This window comes from Pygocentrus nattereri, chromosome 17, assembly GCF_015220715.1.
Source record: "Pygocentrus nattereri isolate fPygNat1 chromosome 17, fPygNat1.pri, whole genome shotgun sequence".
NCBI lineage: Eukaryota > Metazoa > Chordata > Actinopteri > Characiformes > Serrasalmidae > Pygocentrus > Pygocentrus nattereri.
Genome location: NC_051227.1, coordinates 33,243,427 through 33,267,067, shown reverse-complemented (window position 1 = coordinate 33,267,067; position 23,641 = coordinate 33,243,427). Strand labels below are relative to the sequence as shown.

The window sequence follows — 23,641 nt, the reverse complement described above, 5'->3', positions numbered from 1 at the left end:
TGACTTTCTTTGCTTATAGAGGCATTAAACTCTTCAGACATCTAATTCCTGTCACCATCACTGTGAATAATTCTGACTGGGTAAGTTCGTCTAGAGTGGAGCACTTCACATCTTAACACTCTGAATGACTTTGTTTACATTGTAATGTCACAATTATGCAGAAATGGAAAATAGTGCATATTTGTGAATAAAGTGCATATTTAATTACTTAGTTTGGTTGTGAAGTGAACATAGTCTTGTTTAATTGGATTTAGAGCAGTGTAGTATGTGAAATATGGAATAAAAATAAGGAATATTATTAACCTATACACAAAACATATACACAAAAAAAAAAAATATCTAGATTTTTGTATTTTTTATGATCTGGAGGTCAGAGCAGGGTGCTGTATGGCAAACAAAAGATGTTTTTTCAGATTTACCACTATTTATACCATCAACATTATATATAAAAACTGCGTAGTTGTAGGTTTAGAATACACACACACACACACACACACACACACACTTCTTCTAAGCCGCTTATCCATCTGGGTCGTGGGGGGAGCTGGAGCCTATCCCAGCAGTCACTGAGCAGTAAGCAGGAATTACCCTGGACAGGTAGGCTAATAAATGCATAATAAATAAATAGTAAAGAAATAGTTATATTTGTATTGAAGTTTCTCTGTGTCTTTGTTTACGTCTCAGCCATTGAATTATGTATAAAAGTTGAAAAATCAGTGGAATTACCCTTTAGCAATCTTTAAGCAATTTTATGGTACATGTTATCTTTCCCTACTGTGGTGTATGCTCACCTTTGCACAGATATTATGTGGCCTTTGAGATGAAGGATAATGAGGCCAGTGCTGAGTAATAGGCTTTACTAAGATAAACACATGCATGTACACAAATGTGATGATCTAAGTGTGTCGGCATTCGGTCGCCTAAGCCGTATTGTATTTAATACGACTTCGCTATGAGTCATTCAGGCCGTGAAAGGTGATTATCCTTAGCTGTGCATTTGTTTAAGCCCAATATCCAGATCAAATATCTGATCCTGACACTCTATCACATGAATTTACTTTCAGTCATTTATTAGCTAAAGACTTTCAGGAGGTCTGAGAATGGGTCCGGCAGCGTGTGTTTGTCTGGTTGAGGGTTTGTGTGTGTGATGGCTAGACTCGTAACCATAACAGAAGGAGTCCACATGGCTGTGTGTGCGGAGAGAGTGAAGCTCAAGTTTAGTTTGACACAATGACATCATCCATTATCTTACAACACCCCCCCACCCCCCCAGCCTTGTATCTGCTAAAGTAGAACTCCATCTCCAGCACTACCCCTCCTTCACTCTACTTTCACAAATTAGTTTTCATTGCTGCCACTGTAATTGCCTGCTAAACAGTGCCTGTCAGAGGTGGCTGAAGTGGCCTACGGCAGCAGCTGCCTCTTCTCATAATGTAATGGGGTAGTGGTGAGAGACAGGCCCGAGAAAATGATTTACATGCAAAACACAGAGCTCCAGCACACAAAGCAGTAGATGGCTTTATCTCCATTTACAACTGTTTCAATAATAATAATAATAATAATAATAATTAATGACAATGATAATAATAATAATAATAATAATGATATAAGCTTTATTTCAGCAGCAGCTTTCATACACTGAATGGCCCATATCATGGAGTACGCAGTGCGTATACACTGTAAACACAGGTTCAAGGTTCATGTTCGCTCCCCAGTGTATATAGTCTATATATAGAAACTAAAGTGTAAATACAGCCCACAATGAACTCACTGCTCTTGTGATGTCATGAAAACCAGGGCATTTATTTTTATATCCGCCTATTCAGCCTATGGCAGTTTAGCTCCACCCTTTTATTATGAAGTTATAAGTTGTGCTCCAGCCCAGACTGGTTTTCAATGAGACACAGCAAAAGGGCAGCCAATTAGAATAGAGGTAATTTACATATAGAAGCCCTGAAGGCACAGTAATAAAAAAGGCTGTTTAATTAGAGATACATATAAAAGAGATAAAGGGAGGTTGTAAAAAGCAATCATGTAAAAATGCATCATGACTGTCATCAGAGTCAAAAGTGGACTATAAATAGAATACTGTAAGATTGTGGGCCCTTTACTATGCGGCTCAATGTGCTTTACAAAGAAGGAAACCAATAAAACCACGACAAGCATGAAAGAACTACATAATAGAAACAAAATAAAGATGATAAAAACATTGAACAAGGAAGGATATAATAAAAATGAATGCTCCATTCAAAGAGCATAATGCACAGCAAAAACAAACAAAGCACAAAAACGTATTTACACAGTTTTCCACTCAATGTAAACATAGTTGTTTAACTAAGACTGGAGCATCCAAACTATTTGTCGTGGGGTGCCAAAGTGCAATGTTTGTAGCAGGCAGACAGCCAAAAAAGACAACAGAGTAAACAAATAAAGAAAGTAGGTAGGTTTCAAATGCATTCTGTTTATTTTAGAAAATTACACTTTATTCTGTGGCTAAAATACTTTAAAATGCAATTTTAAGAACATAATAATTTGTATATAGTATAAAAACATTTCTGTTCTCTTATTGAGTGATGGGCTAATCTTCTGACAGGCCAAATTAAGTGCAAGACGTGTTTGGTGAAAGCACATAAATAACATAAATAAGTTTGTTTTACTTGATACCTCAGTGTGGCTCAAGGCGAGTGAGTTGTGATTTAGGTAGATAGTTTATACCATGCTAATTAATGGAGTATCACATTACATTTTAGGTAAGGAGGAAAACTATGAAAATGAGATTTTCCACCAAACCATTCTTAGATATTCTTAGAGAATCTGCAATTTTGAATCACATAGGCTGCCTCCTTTGTCAATAACGTACGCTAAATAATATAAACACTGCCCAAATATCCACTGTTTGTTTGGGTGTTTTATTTTTTTCTTACAAAACTTTCTTTCCACAAACAGAAGTGAGAGGAAGAGACAGGCTGGTTTCGGTCACCTTCAGTGTCAACCTCAGTTTCATTTATACGTGTTTACATTGACCACAATTGCAAAACATTACATGACATCATGGTATACATGGCTCGTTCTGCGCTAACCACATTAAGCTGTTATCTGCCTGTCTGTGTTTGAGGATTTGCTTCTTCTCTGCCAACACTGACAAAAGCTGAGTCTCTTGGTTTTTTAATGGACTGAAAAACTCTAAAAAAACTTTAAAAAAGACAGTTCTCCAAGGGTTCTTTCTATGTAGAAACACAATCAAAGATCCATTGCATGTTAAAATGGTTCTTTGCCTGGTGAAATGGTTCTTCAGACTCTTGGTGGCTCTATATAGCACCAAAAAGACATCGTAACAACTGCAGAACACTTTTTGGTGCTCTATAAACCTTATACAATGCAGTCTTCATCAATCTGAAGAACCATTTCACCATGTAAGGAACTTTTCTAGCATGAAAGTGTGTTCATGGTTCTATATACTACATACTATAGAACCTTTGAAGAACCATATTTTTCAGTGTACCACTTATTGTTATTTAAACTCTATAGACACAAAACATGGAAAGATTGGCCAACATGTTTGGATATATGATTTGGTAAATTGCTGTGGTACATGCTCTCCTTGTTTAGACAGAAATGCCAGTACAAAATCGAATGTTTTCTATGCAAGTGATATCTAGACAGCTCTAGAGTCTAGATTTTCCATGGGATATATATGTTCAAAAATCTGTATCTTAAGGTACAATTATGTGTCTTTATCTATATTATGTGTCTTAAGGTAGCATTTATCATGATAACTTTACACTTCTAGTCATGGCTGTCAGTTGTGAAGCTGTGTCCTTGCACAAATATACAACATACACTCAGCAAACATTTCATTTTCATGAAAGTACCACCCTTTGGCCTACCAGTGTGAGGTTTGGCCCTGCCCTGTATTTGTGGCTTATAATGCAAATATATGGGCATGACATTGGCATGTGATATGGTGGGCTGCTCTATTGTGCTGTGACATTTCATACAAATTCAGCAAACAGTTATAAGGGCTGACATAAGAACACATGGCATAAAAAGAAAAACACAACAGCTAAGAAATAACACCATTGACATTGATTATCAATGCATTTCTGATTTGATCTTAGGTACAGATTTTAATACTGCATATAAAACAGCAACAGTTTATCAGATGTAAGATACGGTCATGGAAAAACAAGCCATACCACCTTCTGAACCAGTTAAGAGTGTATTCCGGCTATGTGGTGGGCAAGTTGAACTCCTGAAACCCAGTTGTGGTTTAACATCTTCAGTCAGTGGAAAATTTGAGGGACGATGAAAGCAACTAAAACTGAGAGCACACAAAAAGTAATGTTGATGTATTTTATTCATGTGAAACCGATGTATAAACTTAAATCAAATAAAATCAAAGTTTTTAGTGTAGAGAACATATCTGTAACATTTTCAATTGCAGTTATGTTCATTAAGCTGCACATGACTCCATGCATGCTGCCTTGACTCTGGGCTTTTTAGAGTGGTGGTGATAGGAACTAGACATCCAGAGCATTTAACACATCTAAAAGCTACCTATCAGAAACTATTACATGAAATGGTAATGAATACTTTGCCTAATATCTGAGACTTTGTTTTGCAGGTGTTTTGAGCTACAATTTTGGCCTACATTATAAAATGTGGGAATTTTTTTCCATTTTATGACTATTTAAAAAGTGAAAGACTAAACTGTAAATTCCCCTTTTCAGTGGTACACAAATGGACGTTATTGACCAAGTTGTACCTTTTGAGTGTACACTTATATTGTTTATACCTTGGGGGTTAAAATTAAAATTTACCTGGACAATACAGGTTTTTCTGATACTCTTTAAAAATTATTCTTTAAGGATTCTTTAGTGAAAGAAAATAGTTTTATACAGAACCATGACGAATGATTTGAGGGTTTTTGCATCGTGAAATGGTTCTTCAGATTGGTGTAGATTGTGCTGTAGATGGTTTTTGAAAAGGGTTCCCTATAGCACCAAAAAGGGTTTTTCTGTTGTTACAATATCAAGCTTCACACAATAGAAAAATCCTATTTTGTGCTATGTAAAACCCTTTTCAAAAAGTCATGCAAAGGGTGGTTTGAGTGTTATATGATTATATATAGAAGCATTTTATGTATTTATGTATTTTATGTATTATCTGACACATAAGGCTTTATGTATTTTTCAATGAAGTGGTTTAAAAGTCAATGCATGCCATTTTATTGGCTATTTTACTCAATTATTTGTCAGATTAAATGTATAGATTCAATAGTGACATTCATGTTTGGATTACTGTTACCAGTATACAAAATGTAGAAACGTTGCTTTGCCGATTTTTGCATGAATACGTGCAACTAATAAGTAGCTCCATAGTAATGGCACCTATTGTGCACTTAAAGAGATGCTGTGTCTTCAAATTTTCATACACTTTATTCCATTCAACAAGCAACCTATAGGTTTCACCTATTCAGTCATATCCTTAATGACATTAACTAAAGTTCTCTATGGCTCCTCTGGACACTTAAATCTCACGTCTATATAAGCAGCAGATAAGCGGCTTGTCTCAGTGATGGTCAGTCATGCATATGTTGGAGAGGCTTTAGGTTAAGGGTCCTCAGGCATTACCTCATCACCATTATCAGGGATCGGCTCACACATGCCCGTGGACTGAGCAGGGCTGTGGAAGAGAAGGGTCAGTACTGATGGGGGTTGACGGATCTGATAGACTGTTGTCAGCTCCAGCTGTTGCCTTTGTGACCTACTGTGACCCCCCAGACCGGATAACAATGGCTTGTTTTCATGGCAGTGTCTTTAACACAATGTGGAGGAATGTCATGTTTATGCATGTGGGGTTTTCCATCCTGGAGGGCCTTCCAGCTGACTGAGCAAGATTCAGTTGGAGCTGCTAAATATGAAAACATTGCAGTAATGTAATTAAAATCAATAATTAGTAAATAAAAACAATGTGCAGTTAAAGTAGAAGGCCACAGTTTGTTCTCAGAAAAAACAGAAAATATTTATAGTCCTCACCTTCAATTATTTCTAATCTGTTGCATATCCAAGAATTTGTAGACACCTGCTTATCAAACATTTCTTCTAAAATATTGGTTTCTTCTGGTGTCCCCTCTGTGCTGGAGTCTCTACTCTACTGAGAAGACCTTAAACAAGATGCTGAAACATTGCTGTGAGGAATTTATTGCATTATGTCAAAAGAGCATTAGTGAGGTCATGTACTGAAGTTGGAGGGTCACAAACACCACTCCAACTCATCAAATAGTCAGTAGTCCTTCATCCCTCTGCTTACATTGCTTTACAGCCCATTGTGGGGGTTTTATACCCCTCTAGCTGGTCCTTGTCATTGAGTGTGATGACCTTGGACTCACACATTAGCGGCTCCTTCAGACCATCTCATTCTATTAACAGTGCTTTTCTATGTAGATTATACAAGCTGTATACTCGCAGTTGTGCACCTGTGTCAGCACATAAGTTGATGAATTCATTACTTTGAAGGACTGTCTGGATATTTCTGGAAAAATATTGAATAGCAGCAAGAGGCATAGCCAAGTGGTAGCCAGAGCAGTGGTGGACAGTAACTAAGTAAATGTAATTCGTTACTGTACTTAAGTAGTTTTTTGTGTATCTGTACTTTACTTAAGTTTTTCCATTTTGGGCGACTTTTTACTTTCACTCCACTACATTTCAAAGTCAAATATCTGACTTTTTACTCCACTACATTTTGAGAAATCTGTCGCTCCTTTTGTTTTTGTGTGTTTAAAAATGTAACACGTCAAAACAAAAGAAGAGCAAAGCAAGAGCACCAATCAGGGCACAGCGGTCACTTTGTTCTGAGCTTGTTTTGACCTGTTGGTCATACCGACCCAGTGCAAGCACATGGTTCAACATCAGTGCAGCAGTGCAAAAATTTGGGAGCACATGCGTCACCTAAATGATGAACTAACCTAACTTTGTGTAAATAGACCACAATATAGAAATATGTCCACATATGCAGTCGCGACTGGCGTGTTTCTTTTTTTCTGAATTCATACAAACCCTTTCATTTTATAGTAAATTAGTTTGGGTTAGTTTATGTTTATGAACAGAGGCCTACAGATCAACACAGTAAAGGAAAACTTATTTGTGATCCTGAGTTTAAAGCCAGTTTTTATTCAACTTGTAACTAATTTACAAAGTCATCTTAAACTGAAAATTTGCTTGTGTGTAAAAGTGATTTCAGAGCCACTCGGTTCTCCCTGATGGAAACTGTTGACCTTCAGTGTTTTGTGTCTCACAATTTCTCTATTTTAATAGAGATCAGTGTCAGACTAATTAATGACATTATATTAAAAGACTGGTTTACCAAGAGAGACACTGGAGGATTTTCACCTAAAATGAGTTCAGGAGGCGAGTCTTGTTATAAAAATGATAACAGGACATCAGAGCCATAATTAATCTTTTAGTACTTTTACTTTTGATACTTAAGTACATTTGAAGGGAAATACTTTTGTACTTTTACTCAAGTTGAGGTCTAGAGTAAGGACTTGTACTTTTACTGGAGTAATATTTCACCTTGGGGTGTCTCTACTTTAACTCAAGTACATGATTTGTGTACTTTGTCCACCACTGAGCCAGAGGTGGCCATTGCCACTCTGGAATGCAGCATGGCCTCCCTTTTGGCCACCCCAGTTATGGAAGGTAAGACAGTCAACCATCGTCAATAGCCATCATTAATAAAGCATCAATTATGCTTATTATGGTAAAAATCTTCCATTAGGCTAGTTACCAATCAATTATGAGAGCCTGATATGCTTAAATTAATCATTAGAGTATCTTGCTAATGTACCTTCAACAGTACTCCTCTCTGACCTACATAATAAAGTCAACCATGCGATATTGAGATGAGTTAACTATCAAAAACTATCAAAATCAACTATAAGCATTTATCATCCTAATGTCTTTTTACATTTGAATACATACGTGTTGTCTGATTAGCTTTCTAATCAAACTCATTTATAACCTGTGGTGAATGCAACCTAAATGAATAACTTCTATGGCCTATGTTACTTTTAATATATGATTTCCTTATGAATGATGAAAATGCATTACATCAGCACAGTCTTTCATCTTACGTTTGCCGGTAGTTGCATTGATGTGATATTGTACTGATGTGGTATTGATGGACAGATTTAATAATGTACAGAGAAAAACAAAACAATGCATTAATTTTATTAAAGTTATTTTATTATCTTTTTTTTTCTTATCAGTGTGCCACCCCAATAAAATCTCTGATCACCTCATTCTGAAAGATCTAGCTACAATCCCTGTCTGCAAGCCTTAATTATGGATTTACTCTAGATTACTACTTCCTTTACACATGCATTAATTCAGTTCTGCTGAAATTTACAAACAAGTAAAGCTGCATGTGAGGTTTCAGTTGTCTTCAGTTGCAGCTGCCTGTAGGCTCTCATATACGTTTAGCCAAACAAGTAGTGTTGGGTATTTTGATCACTCTGACTTCACCTGCTCTGCACATTTAATCTCAGGTTTACCTTACAAAGTTAATTAAGTAGCACACTGTGTAGCTTGTGGTCTGTCTGAAAACTGATAGCAGACTGAAAAGAGGTCGGCTGAGTTGATGCAACTGGCTAAGCACGCAAGGGCCACAGGTGTTTTGTTTACTAAATCCAAAGCGAAGGGGCTGAGAATGACCTGTCACATAGCATTGTTTTCTGGAAGTATCTGTCAAACTTGTGGATAGAAACAGCTAAAAATTATCTGTAAAATGACCAGACAATTAAAAGCTTATAAGAGTCCTGTTTGTTTACAGCAGTAGTGATAGGAACCAGACGTCTGAAGCATTTAATGCCTCTAAAAGTGACATCACACACGTAAACTCAGAAGACATTTAAGTTCATGGTCATTCTAGATAGTGAAAAAAACTGTGTTGTAGACATCAAGGCCCTTGGTTCACTGTAAAGAAGTCTGAAGCTGTCATTTTTACTACAGTGAAACATTTTGAATAAAACCACTCTGAAAGGCTATTTACATCTCAATATTTTAACAGAATTATGCAGAAATGTTGAACAACTGATGGAATTCCTCTTTATATTATACTGAAATTATGTAAATAAACAGCGTGTACAGTGTGCAATAAACTTCAACTTCCCGTATTATAATGTCTGTATTATGTAATGAAAAAAGGATTCAAACACCTGTGCACTCCATCATATTCTACGCTTTACAGATTTCAATCTCTTCTTTTACAAAATCTCCTCCACCTTTTTCATACAGTCCTGATGAGTCACTGTCTCTTGTGACACGGGGAAGAAAAGCGTGCTTCTCTTTAGCTCTCCTGGGCTCCTTTGTTGCTAATTGTTGGACTGTCACAACAATTAGGTCACCGCCAAGTGTGTGTTTACAAAACCCAGCAGGACGTCTGTGCCAGGGCTCGAACCTGATACCCCCTGACTCACTGGTGGGTCAAAATATTGGGCAGTGGGGGCCAGCACAGTGTCTTATCTCCCTCACTACCGAGCTTGTGTTTGGGGGATACAAAGCAATGCCATCCCCCTGACATCACCCTGCTTCACAAGATGGTGCTGCACCTGTATCGAGTATCCTGCCCTTATCAAATGCCACAACAGATCTCGGCCTGAACTGTTTCTTTGCATGTTGCCAGCCTTGTATTCAGCTCTGAGTTTTGCAAGAGTCAAAACTTCTCCTCTGAAAAAAGAGCAAGAACAGGCTGACTGGTTAATTTACCAGATTTAGCTTCACACTAGACCTACAACCTTCTCAGTGTATTGCAGTGGTGTGTTTCTGGTATATTGGTTAACTATAACACTGAGAAGACGTTAACCCTTCTGCAGGCTCATAACAGATAAAACGTCTCCATCACCATTTAAGGACTAATTTGACCAAGACGTGTCCAAAGCCCCGCCTGCTTCACGACTGGCGTGTCTGTTTTGGCTACTTTAACAGTGCGTGCTGTTGTTTTCTTCCCTCTGCCCGGAAACAGGGTCGTCTGGGCGACACGCGATTGGTCGCGGACTTTAATGAAGACAGTTTTCCCCACCCGTATTCGGTCAAACCCCGCCCCCTGCGATATGATTGGCTACAAGATCTCGCTCCTACGCTACGATTGGCTTGTAGGTCTCAAACAACTCGCTTGTGATTATTTCCAGATATTTATCGCATGGATTGTCCTGCTACTGCAAGTTGTAACAATAATATAATAATAAACTTTGTTTATAGAGCACTTTTCATACAGGTAGCAGCTCAAAGTGCTTAACAGACAGGTGACAAATTTTTGTGACAGTGATACAAGAAAATAAAACCGAGTTTAGTGATGTTCTTTTACTGCCGTTACTGTTGCGTAGCAGCAATTAAATGAAATAAAAACGAGCACATGAAGAGTAATAAAAGAGGCAAAATAAACATGATTAAACGATACAAACAAAAAGAAGAAATTAAAATGAAAGAGAAATGTTCCTTTGAACGTGTTTACTGAGTGTGCCTGTCTTATGCGAGGTAGAACCGAGTCCCGTGGAAGCATAAAAACAGGCCAGAATGTGCAGATCTGGTATGGGAACATACCAGGCAGACACGCAGCTGCGCTATATATATATATATATATATATATATATATATATATATATACACACACACACACACACACACATATATACATATACATATATATACATTATATATATATATTTATTTATAACATACTTCATAATTAAATTGATTAATAAACAAATAAAACGTGTATTATTGCTGTGATAAATAGCGCCTGATGAAAAGGTGAACTTTTTATAATTCACCACTAGAGGGCCAGAGAGGCGCGACGCCACCAGACGCCCAAATCAGAGAACTTGCTCTGGCCATAATTGAATGGGTGCGCTACGTTGCTGCCCTCTGCTGGTCGGAGAGCTGAGGTTACGGGATCCTGAGCGCTGCGGGGTCTTTCTGCTCCAGCACGCGTCTGGATGACCAGCGGTGACGTAGGCGACATTCTCATTGGGAAGCCTCTCTTCTGACAACATGCCATGCTGGGCCTAGAGCTCTATGTAGAGCAGGTGAGAGCTCACATCAGTGCTCTTCAGTGCTGGTTTTGCGTTTAAACCCCCCACACTGCATATGTGAAAAGTGGTATTATAAACCTGAACACACTTCACAAGGTCTTTACAATTAGCTCCACTAAACATTCAGCACTTGAGTCTCTGTATCCATTTAATTTGCATGAATCATATCATCCCGCAGTAGTTGAGCATGGAAGAGGAACATCAGTGCTCTTATCACTCTTGAAAAGAATAAACTCATGTCTGCTCCTTCATGTCATAATTTTGAGAGGGTGGGTTTCATCCCTACACAAGTGTCATAGGCCAATAGGAGCCCTTTGGTTCCTTATAAGTTTCCTATTCTACTCTAGTTCATTGTTAGTGTTAGCTGTTAGTGTTAAACTTTGCTGTTGTCCTTTTGACTTTTTCAAAATAAAAAACTTTTATTTGTGTGTCCGGTTGTTGCCGAGATGCTTTTCTGAGGTTTCAACATGGGCCTTCATCCATGCATGATGTATTCAAGAGTATCGTCTCTCACAAAAGTGCTGACCTGCCTACTGAAGTTTTTGTTTTTTTTTCCCCTCAAAGTTAGGAAATACCTGCAGTTTGGGAGAAGAACCACACCTGAAGCTCCTCTTCCAATCGAATTTCATTAAAAAGTCCTTGTCTTCTTTCTGTTTCTAGCCCCCCACCACCTTCCCATTTCATCTGTTCCTCAGTCCTGCCTTTATTCGTCAAGGGGGGTCCCGGCCTCACAGCTTAAAGCAGAAGCCACCAGGAACTCCAGCCCAAGTTCTCAGAGTTCTTTCCTCTCCTACAGTCACACGGTCTCTTACTACAACATTTCATCATACTCCTCCTGACTCTTGATGGAGTGGTCTGAGCTCCCACAATGCCAGTTTTCTTTGCCTCTGAATCCAGACCTGAGGCTCTGAATTCATGCTGGGTATATTTTCTCAAATTTCCGTTTCCTCCATCTGTGCAGTCAGGACCCAGGGGCAGTTCCTACACATCATCAGTACTCTTTCTCAATCAATAACATCTGTGATTACTCACTCACACACCACTAAAACACACATGAATCGTTGGTATGACTGGCGTCTCGTGAGGATGCAGATTTAAACAGTTAGACATCTTTCACTTTGCTTTACGTTAAAATAAGAGGTACTGTATTAACTTCCTGATGACCTTTGTAGTTTGTGGCAGATAGTAATGTTGGGTAATTTACCACAGCATGACTAAGATTAAAATTTAGTAGTGTATGAAAACATTCATTCATAAATTCTGTGATGCGATCTACCCCAAAAACTAGAAAGAGAAGAGCACAGAATTATAAAAGTAAAATGGATTTATATAATTTAACTTGAAAATTATTTTACAGGATTAAAGGAGAAGCAGACAGGAAACATAATTAAAGAATGGATAAAAAGGGATTAAAAAAAGAATAATTTTCAGGTTATTATGTTCACACACACATTATCTCACACGCAAAGGCCTAACTGAAGCAAAAGCTTAAATGAAATTCAGCAGGCTACAACTGTAAGAAGAGAGTGAGGGAAGGAGGGAAAGAGGGAGGGAATGAGGGACACACACACACACACACACACACACACACACACACACACACACACACACACAGGGTGGTGAGGGTGACAGCACCTGCAGGTGTCTTCCCTATTTAACACAGACTTGGTCAAAGCACCTATACCTTTATGCAAATTATAGGTAAACGACACAAATTACATGCAAATTTGCTGATTCATTATTACCAATCAAAACTGCTATAATCCAGGTTTAGATGGGCTCAGAAACACTGTCATTGGTGAGACCCAGTCAACATAGTTAGACAGTGTCTCTCTTAATGACATCAGCAAGAGTCACTCTTAGTCAGGCTGAAGGTGTCGAAGGTTCCCAGTAAGTCTTTTTCTCAAGAACAAGTTTAAGAAAAGCTTAGAAATACTGAAATTGAATGATGTGTTCATGCTCTACATTCTTCCAAACTGTTTTAAGAATTCCCCATTTTTGACTTTTAACTGGCCTGGGCTTTCAACTAATATCCTTTTGCTTTGAATAACCTCATTCACATTTATTTTATTTTTTAAAAAAACTAAACATTTCATTCTGTTACTGCCAAAACAATCACAAAACTACTGAAACTTTACGAAACATTTCTGTGGTTTTGGAAGCGACAATTTTAGATCATTTTGAACAGAACGCTCAACAACAACAACCTCTGAACAAAATGCTAGCCAACAAACTCCACTAACAAGCAAACATAGTTAAAAAGAGTTGTACACACAAAAAAATCATAATAAAATTTTGTTTTAGTAGTGACAATTCTTAATGTTACCCCCTGATTTTCAGACGTAGGGCACTGAATGTAGAAACAATACTCATACAAAATCAGCAGGCAGAACATCAGGAGAACATCTACAATGTTTATATTTCATCTGCATTAAATCTTAGTAAGAAAAATACTTCAAACTATTTTAATAGTATATTACACAGTAAAGAACAGCCATATAGGATTATCCCTATGTTAGGAGAGCTAAAGAAACCGATATGATGGATTTAAGGTTCAGAAGCATATCATACAGCAACAATACAGCTTGGATAAATTTCGTCCTGAATATAATAAATACAGTGAACAAATCAACTCACGAATCTAACAACACAGTCCCACAGGTGTAGGGTAAATACAACTGAACAGGGACCACAAAATGTGCCTCATGTTCACCTATTCATTACTTTCAACCTCTTCATCTGGGCAACAGTAATATTCAACAAAACAAATCTGTCCGTCATCATTACGTACAAGGTATTGTAAAGAGAGGAAACCTCGACCATCTGTTCTCACCGACACCTTGCAGGACAGCGCCAAGGCCTTGGTGGAGGGTTTTAATAGAGACATCTTGTACCTGTGTGAAGAGCAGCAGACGATGGATGACACTCATTAGATCATCCTGTGAGTATACTTAAAGTAGTTTAGTGTAGGTCCCTCAGTTACATTACAGCCACAGAACCTTGTTAGAACGGTGTAAAAACAGTAGCATCAGTAGAAGCCCATGCTGTACACTGGTGAATCGCTTTCGACCAGGGGCATTTCCTCGATTACAACAAGCAAAAAATACAAAATAACCATCTTTTCTTTCCAATCAAATACACAAAATAATATTTTCTACAAAATACTTAAGCTTATGTTTGATAAAGGTTGGTGAAACTGGTTAGTGGGATTGCCGAAAAAATGAATGCCGGTTTATCAGTCACATTTACCACAGGTAGATGCGGTCTCCGTGGTCTCTATTAGTTGCCCTTATCCAATCAGGGCACTGGAGAAAACACTCTTGACAAATCAAGAGGCCATCACTATGCAAAATTAATACAGCTAATTTGAAATCTATTTAAAAGAAGTCATGTTTACAAATTACATGTTAAACTGACATAATTCATGTTTGAACAGGACATAGTCCAGATTTGGTGAGTATCCTCAAACGGGCTTTCAAAATTACACGCTATAGTATATACTACATCACATTCCTGTTCTGGTCATTTTATTACTGCTATATATGTTTTGATTATTGTGATTGTGATTATCTTGCAGCTCTCTTGAACAGGCTGGTTTTGATACGGTTCTTTAGTCTTGTGTTGTTTATCTCTAGGTTGACATGCTTGATGCTGAAAATATTCACTGTCCAGCTGTTTTGTCATGTGGTTTTCATCAGTCTCGCTTAAGTTCAGCAGGCTGAAGGTTCTCCACAAAGGAGAACTAACAGTGCTCAGTGTGTGAATCATTAAAATAAGATTTTCGGAAATTGCGATTATAACATGAGCAATATTCATTTCATCAGCTGGGTTGTGGATGACCACAGGCAGAAAAACAGCAGGTGTGCTATGATATAAAACAAGACTTTTGTGGTAGTGATGAATAACAGCACCAGCCTCCCAGTCGGCAGAACCCTATGAACAGATGCAGAACATCTCCTCTAATCAAATGTAAGCCTTTTTAATATAGAATATGTTTCTCAAGAGTATATTTCTTACACATAGAAAATATAGTTCTTGGCTTTCTTGTCTCTCTGAGGCTGGTAATATGCTCCTTCAGAAGGACACTGCAACATAAGGACTTGTGTCCAATCTATTCTACCAGACATGGTGACGGCCTATGGTGCAGGAGTTGGAATTGGATATTTCAATCATTGTGTAACTGGGTGAAAGGCGACCATTCGGAGACCTTAAATACTTTAGTTGACTGAATCTCATCAATGACACTGAGGTAATACAAGTCTGCATTGTAGTAGTTTTGATTTGTCATGATGAATCAGCAACAGTATGTGTTGATCTAATGGTATGAGTAGATATCTAATTTACATATCATTTGCATAAAAGTATAACTGTTTTGATCAGGTCTGGGAAGACACCTGCAGGGGCTTTCACCCACACTATTTCTCTCTCTCTCTCTCTCTCTCTCTCATAATTTTAGTCGTGCAGGACAGCATGAGACATGAGTTTTTCACAATACTCTGAGCGCTAGCACTCACAACACTTTCTGTCTCCTTTCATTTGATTAAAAACCTTGAAATAGGGAGCAGTAGGGAGTAAAACAATGAATCAATCACATTACATGAAGCGCCTCACAGGGAGTGAAGAACTTTGAAACATGGTGCTGACTACACAAGTGTTCACATGAAGCAACCCCCCCTCCATTTTCTGATGGAGCAGGCATTGGTAATCTGGGCCACTCTCAGGTTCAAAAACAGGCTTCACACTTGGCCAAACGTACCAAAGTCTCTGGGCAAACAGCCCTGCGTCCAGAAAAAAAAAAACACTAGTGTGAAAACGCACTTGGAATGCTTTTTCAAGAGCTGGTCATTTTACCTGTTTGTCTGTGTCTTTGTGCACTGGAACAGCTCCATCATGTCAGAGTCTTTGGGGTAGTCATAATGGGCATTTCCAGAATTACCAAATGTGGACAATCTGGGAAAAAATTAAAGGAAAGATATTATTATTAGCAGCACCATAACTCTTAATACTTGAGAAACACTGTTGTCAGCCAAGTTTAAAATGTGAGAAGGAAGTTTTAGATAATTAGTAATAGACCAATGAATCTAGACTTTACGGAGAGTCAGTGTTAGAGAAGCCCAGATAACAGTTTTGGAGAACAAACAACTTTATTATATACTATGACCTAAATTGGGAAGTCAAGCAGAGTTTTACTACTGAATTTAGTGTTTAGTGAACATGACCAAGAAAGCTGCACTACATCTCCCCACAGCATGCATCTATGTTTATTTTCCTATGATAAAATAACTGCTTTGTATTTAAACATGCTGTCCTTCCCCATGCCAAATGGGAGAACGGATTACAGATCATGTCCAGAGGCAAATGTCCGGTAAACAGCATTGCCTGGAAATCTAAGCTAATGAGATAGTGATTGCGATAGTCAAGACAGGTAGGCGTCAACATCTGCATGATCAATACCCTAATATTACACTACATGTACCTGAAATAAGGATGACTCGGTGACATTGTTAACTGCAGGACCTCACTGGTCATGTCAAGTTCTGAAAAGGCCTCTTTCAGACTGTCTGACTGCAGTATCACCTTGTTGGTGACATTGGTGCTGCAGAAATCAAAGTCAATAAGCTCCTCTGGTTCCTGGGTGTTAATCTTGCAAACAGTAACCACGCCTCCTTCCTCCAGGAAGAGAGTTAGGGGGTAGCCATAGCCATTGTAGCACATTCTCAGAGCTGTGTTCACTCCTTAATGATAAAAGAAAAGACAGAATGAAATATCCACCAAGACAAATAAGATTTTTGGTCAAATTCAATTTTTATTTATAACTTTGTGTAGAGACATACCTGGCACTGTGCTACCCCCAAAGATGGTGAGACAATCCAAAAGCACAGTAAGGTTAACCTGAAAACCAACTACATCCTCTTTGAGAGTGAATTCTTGAAATATGTCTGCCTGCCAAACCAGAAAAAAAGATATTCCACTACACTGATCACTTATTCACAGTTAAAAAGTATTTAAACGCACACTGACCACACTCAGAGCTGATACCAACCTGAATGAATGCATTTGCTTGAAGACATTTGGAATCTTCTATAGTAACTTTTAACCCATTCTGTGTTACATTGAATATTGCATGGTCTTTGAAGGATATCGCCTTCAGGATGTTGGAAAGGTTCCTCGCATTATCCAAACTAGCTACCAAGATGTACTCATCATTCCCTGATTGGGACTGAGTTGACAAAGGCATACTTCTGACTGGTGCAGGCACCTGCAATGACACTGTGAGAATCAAAACTGAAATCTGAACGTTCCACTCCAGAATGAAGTCCCATTAATAAGTATCTTATATACACGTTCGTGTCAATAATATGTTTTACCATGACAACACATTCTACCATTTATTTTTTGTAAGACTTGTTATCATAGGACAAAGTATGTGAACCCTATGAGTCATATCAATATCTTTGAGGAGACTGGAACACAAAACGCAGGACCAGAGTTTGGCACTTCAGTTACAGCTGAACATGTACATCCTATTATTGTACTGTACCCACAATACATGCAAACTAAGTTAAGTGATACTTTTTTAATCCCACAACCGGGGAAATTCCACCTCTGCATTTAACCCATCTGTGAAGTGAAACACCACATATACTCTAGTGAGCACGCACACACTAAGGGGCAGTGAGCACACTTGCCCGAAGCGGTGGGCAGCCCAACCTGCAGCGCCCGGGGAGTAGTTGGGGGTTAGGTGTCTTGCTCAAGGACACCTCAGTCACGTGCTGTCGGCTCTGGGGATCCAACCGGCGACCTTCCGGTCGCGAGGCTGGTTCCCTAACCTCCAGCCCATGAGTGCCCCCATTAAGTGATATAACCCTCATAATCTCCTGTATACAAAGGCACAACTTTCTTGTTTGCTGGAATGTGGAGAGTCACTTTTGCCTGCCACTAAATTTGAAGAGCTCATACTGTACATGTTTGTGAGTTTTGTTTATTTATTTAATATTTTTGCTTTGTTTTGGGTTTATGTATCAAAACAGTACTTTATTTTTCAATGACCGTCTTTATCCCTTCGATTTAAACAGGCTCTTTTTTACTGTGCCTTTAAGACTGATACATGTTCTCGTTCAAGTCCTGATTGGTTCTCATTATGACCTCTGTGCTGATTGGTTGCCTTGTTTTCGGCCTCATTCATTAAGCAGTCTGGGCCACCACATCCCTTACAACTTCAGCATGAATGGACTAGACTAAACTAATATAAGCTGAATGTATGTAAATGGGTTTATCTTAATGACGTCACAAAAACAATACATTCAAAACAAGAAGTTTTTGCAACTCAGTTCTCATGTATGGACTAGACATAGCTTATATATGGACTACGTTTTTAAAACTTCACTTCAAGCCCTTTTACTTCAACAAGTTAATCGATTATACGGGCCCTTTAAAGTTTTGAGACGTTTGGCTTGTTGAACATCTAGATGTCACATTTTCACCCGTTCAATAACTAGCTAGCTAACGTTATTCTCCCGAAAACAGCAAAAACTATAAAAATACCACACAAGTTACTCGTAAGCAGCTAAGCTCCCACAACCAGGACAAAACCAGTTCACACATACAGACTGTTCTTCGTGTCGTTAACTATCTAACTGTTAAAACCTTGTTCAAAATGTTCCTGAAATCCGTTCTCAGGGAATTTCAGAAAGAATTTTTAAAAGACAGCGACCTGTTTGAGAGGCAACAATTTGACCAAAATGTTAAAGTTACGTTAATTATAATGTCTAACGTTGGCACACGTTACATTGCTGATATAACAACTAGCTGTCCACTTACCTAAATGTATATTTTACATTACATGAGAGAGCTGACTCGCCTTATTACACACCTCAGAAGCTTTAGCTTTAGCGTTTTCTGCCGCTGAAGGTTTTGCCCCTTTTCTTCTCCTCTCACGCTCCTTCGCCTCGGCAGCCAAAGTCCCCCTACAGTATCGGAGCAGCGTTGCTCGTAAAAAGCGCCGGTTTTTCATAATATGAGCCCCACATTTTACGTTGATGTCAACAGAGCCGCTTCCACGAACATGAAGCTTCGTATTCGCCATCTTTATGTTCGAATTTTCCACCTTAAATGTCAGATGCTGTATTTTAAATATCAAGTTGAATTTCTATAACATGAATAATTTACTGTGTGAGGACACAACAACCGGTTGGTTGGAAGGTAACTTATGTTAAACCGTTTCTGCGACAGCCTGGGAATCGTTTAATACAGTTCAGGCACAAACCACGTCGTTAAAAACTGTTAATTTAAATAATTTAAAAAGCATATTAAATTCGTAAACTTCTTAAGTGAAGGAGTTGAACACCCCCGGTTTTCCGGAGCGAAGTGAGCGGCCCGTCGCCCTGGCAGCGGCAGAGACTCGCCGGGATGGAGGCGGAGTCAGATCAGCTGGAGCGAGTCCCTCTGCCACACAACTAACCCGGAGAACTGACCTAACGAGGAGAGAAAGCAGCAGCTTTTTGGTAAGATAATGTCACACCCGCTAGTTTGCCATAACAAGCACTTTTTCTATAGATCCCTTAATGTTCTTTGGGGGATGTGGGTTTGATCATTTCAAGAAGTTTGTTATTGTTGTTGGTTAGCTCATTGGCTAGCTCCTTTCTTGCTAGCCCAGCAAGTAACGTTTGGTTAGCGCTATTGTTATTGTTAGCCTAGTTGTTTATGGAGAGCGATGTTAACCTATAAAAAAGTGGCGTTAGATTAAGCTTAGGTACCACTAATTAAAATATATATCGGAATAGAGTGCACTACAGGTTAACTGCAGTTTGCTACAATTGTTAGCGATAGCTGTCTTTGTCTCTCTAGCTAACTAACGTCAGGTGAGGGACCCTAGTTGATCAACAACCATATGGTACCGAACTGCCTAGATACCGTTTGTTGCAGTGTGTCTTGGCCAACCGATAAACTACATATTGACGTTTTATGTATCGCAAGTTCACTAGAAAACAACATAGCTACTTTATTCTTCGGTTAAAGTGGGAACTCCGTCGATTTTTCAAAAATGATGCATGTTCAAATAGTTAACATGTCAACGGTCGTTCAGAGTGGTTTGGTGTGAAATGCTTCGATCTAGAGAAACTTGTAATGTCATAATTGTTAAAAGTGGTGGAACCAGACGTCCACGTTCCCTCACAGAAACTTATTAAATGGTTGTGAATATGCTTGTTTCACGGAAGTTGGAACAAAGATTTGGTTCAAATCGCATTTGAATCAGTTTGTTTTAATTCCTATATGGAGGAGGGATACATGAAGGATGATCTAAGGCTAAATATTCCCCAAAGAAAACCTTTTGACCATTATTTTTGGAAATAATGCATTTGGAAAGTCGGTGGAATTCTCTTTTAGCTCCCATGCCAGTGAAAAAATGAAAGCGACAGTTAGTTGTGCCTCACAAGTTCAGTCAAGGTGAATTCTCTCTAATCTCCGTTTGCTTCTTGGTCTTAACCAGCTATTGTCAGGCCACCGGTCATGGCTAAAGATCCACTGTCAGAAGCTGGGCTTCACTTTGATGAACTCAACAAGTTACGAATACTTGAACCTGATGTTGGTCAGAAGACCACAGAGCTCAAAGAGGAGTGCAAGGACTTTGTTGACAGTGAGTATGGTTATATTCTGAATGTATTTTGGTTATGTACAGTGGGCTTCAGAAGTATTTTTTTTAACCACAGTCCCTTTGGCTTTGTACTTTAGAGCATTACAGGTAGTAAATGTGATGGCTATCAGTCCTTTTTCCAATCAGCAGTCCAACACTGTTGATTAAACACTGATTTAATCTCATTTTTTGGAAAACAGAAATTGGCCAGTTTCAGAAAATAGTTGGTGGACTCATCGAAATGGTGGATGAACTGGCCAAGGAAGCAGAAAAAGAAAAAATGAAGGTGCGTATCTATTTAAAATCATCACTTAAAACATCTAGTACAAAGCTAAATCATGTTGACGTATAAATTGTTTTACAGGCCATAGGAGCTAGAAATCTACTGAAATCAGTTGCGAAACAACGAGAGGCCCAGCAGCAGCAACTTCAGGCTCTGATAGCAGAAAAGAAGATGCAGCTGGAAAGGTATAATCATATTTGTACCGTGTCCTCTGCTTGTTTTTAAATGCATTCACATTAGTCAAAAAGCAGCCATAATTGCCTTTCTCTCTGTTCTTGTGTGCCTCTTTAAGTAGCCAGTTTTTCTTTTGGCAGGTATCGGATTGAATATGAAGCTCTCTCCAAAGTTGAGGCAGAGCAGAATGAATTCATTGACCAGTTTATACTGCAGAAATGAGTCGTCTTCATTCTGTCAAGTGGACAGAAAATATGATGCTGTGCATCTGACTCAATGACTTCCTATTAAGAATTGGGAATCAAATAGGTCATTCAATTCACTACATGGACTTACCAGCTGTCCCTCATACAACCTCTTACTCCTCTTCATTTTGTGCTTTATCATAGCTGGATCCAGGAGTTACAATTGTAACATATCTACACCATCCTGAGTTGTAATTTCAAATGAATACTATTTATACAGAAATGATGATATTTATACTATTTATATAAAAGCTATTCTGTATATCTGATTTAATACCTTTTGCTACCACAAAGTAAATACAGTATCTGCATGCTACTGTAAATTTACACATCATAAGAATTGAGTATTTTTTTCTGTAGTTACACCCATTTAGTTATTTGAAACTTTGTTGTACATTTTCCATTTCTGTACGCCCCCGTTTTTGTTCTTGGGACCACAACAAATGAGGTGCGTTAGAAGTTCAGGAAATTATATAACCGGACAGTGCATTCATTTATTTGTTTACAGTGCATTATTCAGACCTTACAGATTATATCAATGGACCTTATTACTTTGACAAGCGCCGTGTAAAATTGTTGTGCTTTTGAATAAAACTATTTTGCTTATGTACGTCTTCATCTGCTATATTCCAAACAGCAATCTGGTGTGGACAACACGACTATTGCATTTTCTACACATGCGTTATAACATTGTTTTAGCAAAGTCTGTATTAGTTCAAGTGGTTAAATTCTCAGGGAAACCTGTTGCATAGTGACTCATTCCTCCATGAAAAATACAGAATATTGGTCAAATACAGTTTGATCTAAAAAAAAAAAAAAAAAAGTCTCAATAGATTGTATTGTCTCACATAAGGCACTTTAAAAACCTACTGCATCCCTAATGATCAAGGTTTACTGTAAAACTGGAATGTGTAGGAATGGTGGACTCAAGATTCAGAAAGGTGAGGTCATCTACTTCAGTTTCTTGGCTCTCGATGAAGCTTTCCCACCTGGAGGGGAAGTGCTATAGGCTGTGCTAAAGAGCATGGTGAGTAGCAGCATAATGGGAATGACGAGATACGGAGCATAAACGGACACGAGCGTCAGACGTTCCTTGGACGTTTGAGGGCCCGGGTGAGGCGCCACTGGGAAATCATGGAAAAGGATGTGGGCTAGGATGGGGATCAGACTGGTGGCGACATGTGTGGCGTACACAATCGCTGGAGTCCTGATCCATCTGCAGTTCCCTACAAGAAAAAGTAGCTTTTAACCTGGTCATTGTAGAGGGGGGGAAGATCAGGCTTGCATTAGTACCAGTGGGCTAAGCTATAGTTCATTTTTTACGTTTCACTGACCTTTCATGAACGCATATGCGGCGACGGGAAAGAAAGGCAACTGGACAAGAGCTTCACAGAATATGAACGACTTGAACCAAAAAGGTGGATCCAGCACCATCGGATCTTTGAAATCGGCTGCATACCAGCGCAGTACATCTTTCAGCTGCAATGCAAAGTACGGTTAAGACACAAACTGTCCGATAACGAAGACCTAATATTGGTTTAGACGACAAACGAATACTAATTAGTTTAAGCTTAACTTATTTGACGAAGTTGAAGCCAGCTTCTTGTTCGATTTTTTTTCCCGTTCCACCTTAAACGGTACAGCAGTTGCATGGACCTGCTGCACCATTTAAGGTGGAACGGTAAAATTCGAACAAGAAGCTGACGAGCGAATGACAAGCTGACTTCAGCCTCGCAGGTTCACTGTTTGAGTGAGAACTTACTGCTTGAGGGTACACGTGTTCAGGCACCAGTGCTTGAAGATCAATGAAGAGGGTGATGGGAATGTGCGTCGCAAAGTAGAAGAAAAATATAATTTCTAAGAAGCGGAGAAACATTTTAAGACGAACGTGAAAAATAAACCCACACGTCCTAAACGAGAGAATTCCGCAGCTGTTCGTACACGACGCTAACGCGAACGGCACGGAGAATCCATGGGAATGGCACCTAGGCAACGTCCAATAGCGTGTGGGAAACGCTCTTCCTATTGGCTCTTCGCCTCGGTTGATCCGAAAAGGGGCGGGGCGATGTCAGCGTCGGGTGACGTCAGGAGAGCAAAAAGCAGACATTTGGCCTTTGCTGTGTAGGAGCAAGTTCAGTCAGGAGATAAGGCACCACGGTTTAGCCTTTGACCGCCATTGGGTCATTATTACAACATTGTAGGGCTAAGTTAAG

The 23,641-nt window shown here is 38.8% G+C and overlaps 3 protein-coding genes across 6 annotated transcripts; 1 reads left to right on the top strand and 2 right to left on the bottom strand.

The window, feature by feature from the left end:
• Positions 1-12,401: 12,401 nt before the first annotated feature.
• rad1 (RAD1 homolog (S. pombe)) lies at positions 12,402-19,040 on the bottom strand. Of its 4 annotated transcripts, none has more exons than XM_017694840.2 (6): positions 18,966-19,040; positions 17,136-17,351; positions 16,927-17,035; positions 16,569-16,827; positions 15,944-16,042; positions 12,402-13,986 (listed from the first exon to the last, which is right to left on the bottom strand). In XM_017694840.2, the coding sequence occupies exons 2-6, from the start codon at positions 17,328-17,330 to the stop codon at positions 13,806-13,808; spliced, it is 843 nt and encodes a 280-aa protein (XP_017550329.1). In that variant the 5' UTR covers positions 17,331-17,351; positions 18,966-19,040; the 3' UTR covers positions 12,402-13,805. The 4 variants fall into 4 exon arrangements, with proteins under 4 accessions (XP_017550329.1, XP_017550328.1, XP_017550326.1 ...); XM_017694839.2 differs by having other exon boundaries at positions 17,136-17,362; positions 18,966-19,011; XM_017694837.2 differs by having other exon boundaries at positions 18,914-19,005.
• A 441-nt stretch (positions 19,041-19,481) lies between these two features.
• On the top strand, positions 19,482-22,034 carry ift20 (intraflagellar transport 20 homolog (Chlamydomonas)). The gene is made up of 5 exons (XM_017694844.2): positions 19,482-19,596; positions 20,583-20,729; positions 20,927-21,012; positions 21,091-21,194; positions 21,324-22,034. The coding sequence occupies exons 2-5, from the start codon at positions 20,603-20,605 to the stop codon at positions 21,403-21,405; spliced, it is 399 nt and encodes a 132-aa protein (XP_017550333.1). The 5' UTR covers positions 19,482-19,596; positions 20,583-20,602; the 3' UTR covers positions 21,406-22,034.
• Positions 21,903-23,342, bottom strand: tmem97 (transmembrane protein 97). Its single transcript, XM_017694845.2, has 3 exons — positions 23,191-23,342; positions 22,763-22,907; positions 21,903-22,654 (listed from the first exon to the last, which is right to left on the bottom strand). Exons 1-3 carry the CDS (start codon positions 23,302-23,304, stop codon positions 22,380-22,382), a joined length of 534 nt encoding a protein of 177 aa, XP_017550334.2. The 5' UTR covers positions 23,305-23,342; the 3' UTR covers positions 21,903-22,379.
• Positions 23,343-23,641: the final 299 nt, after the last annotated feature.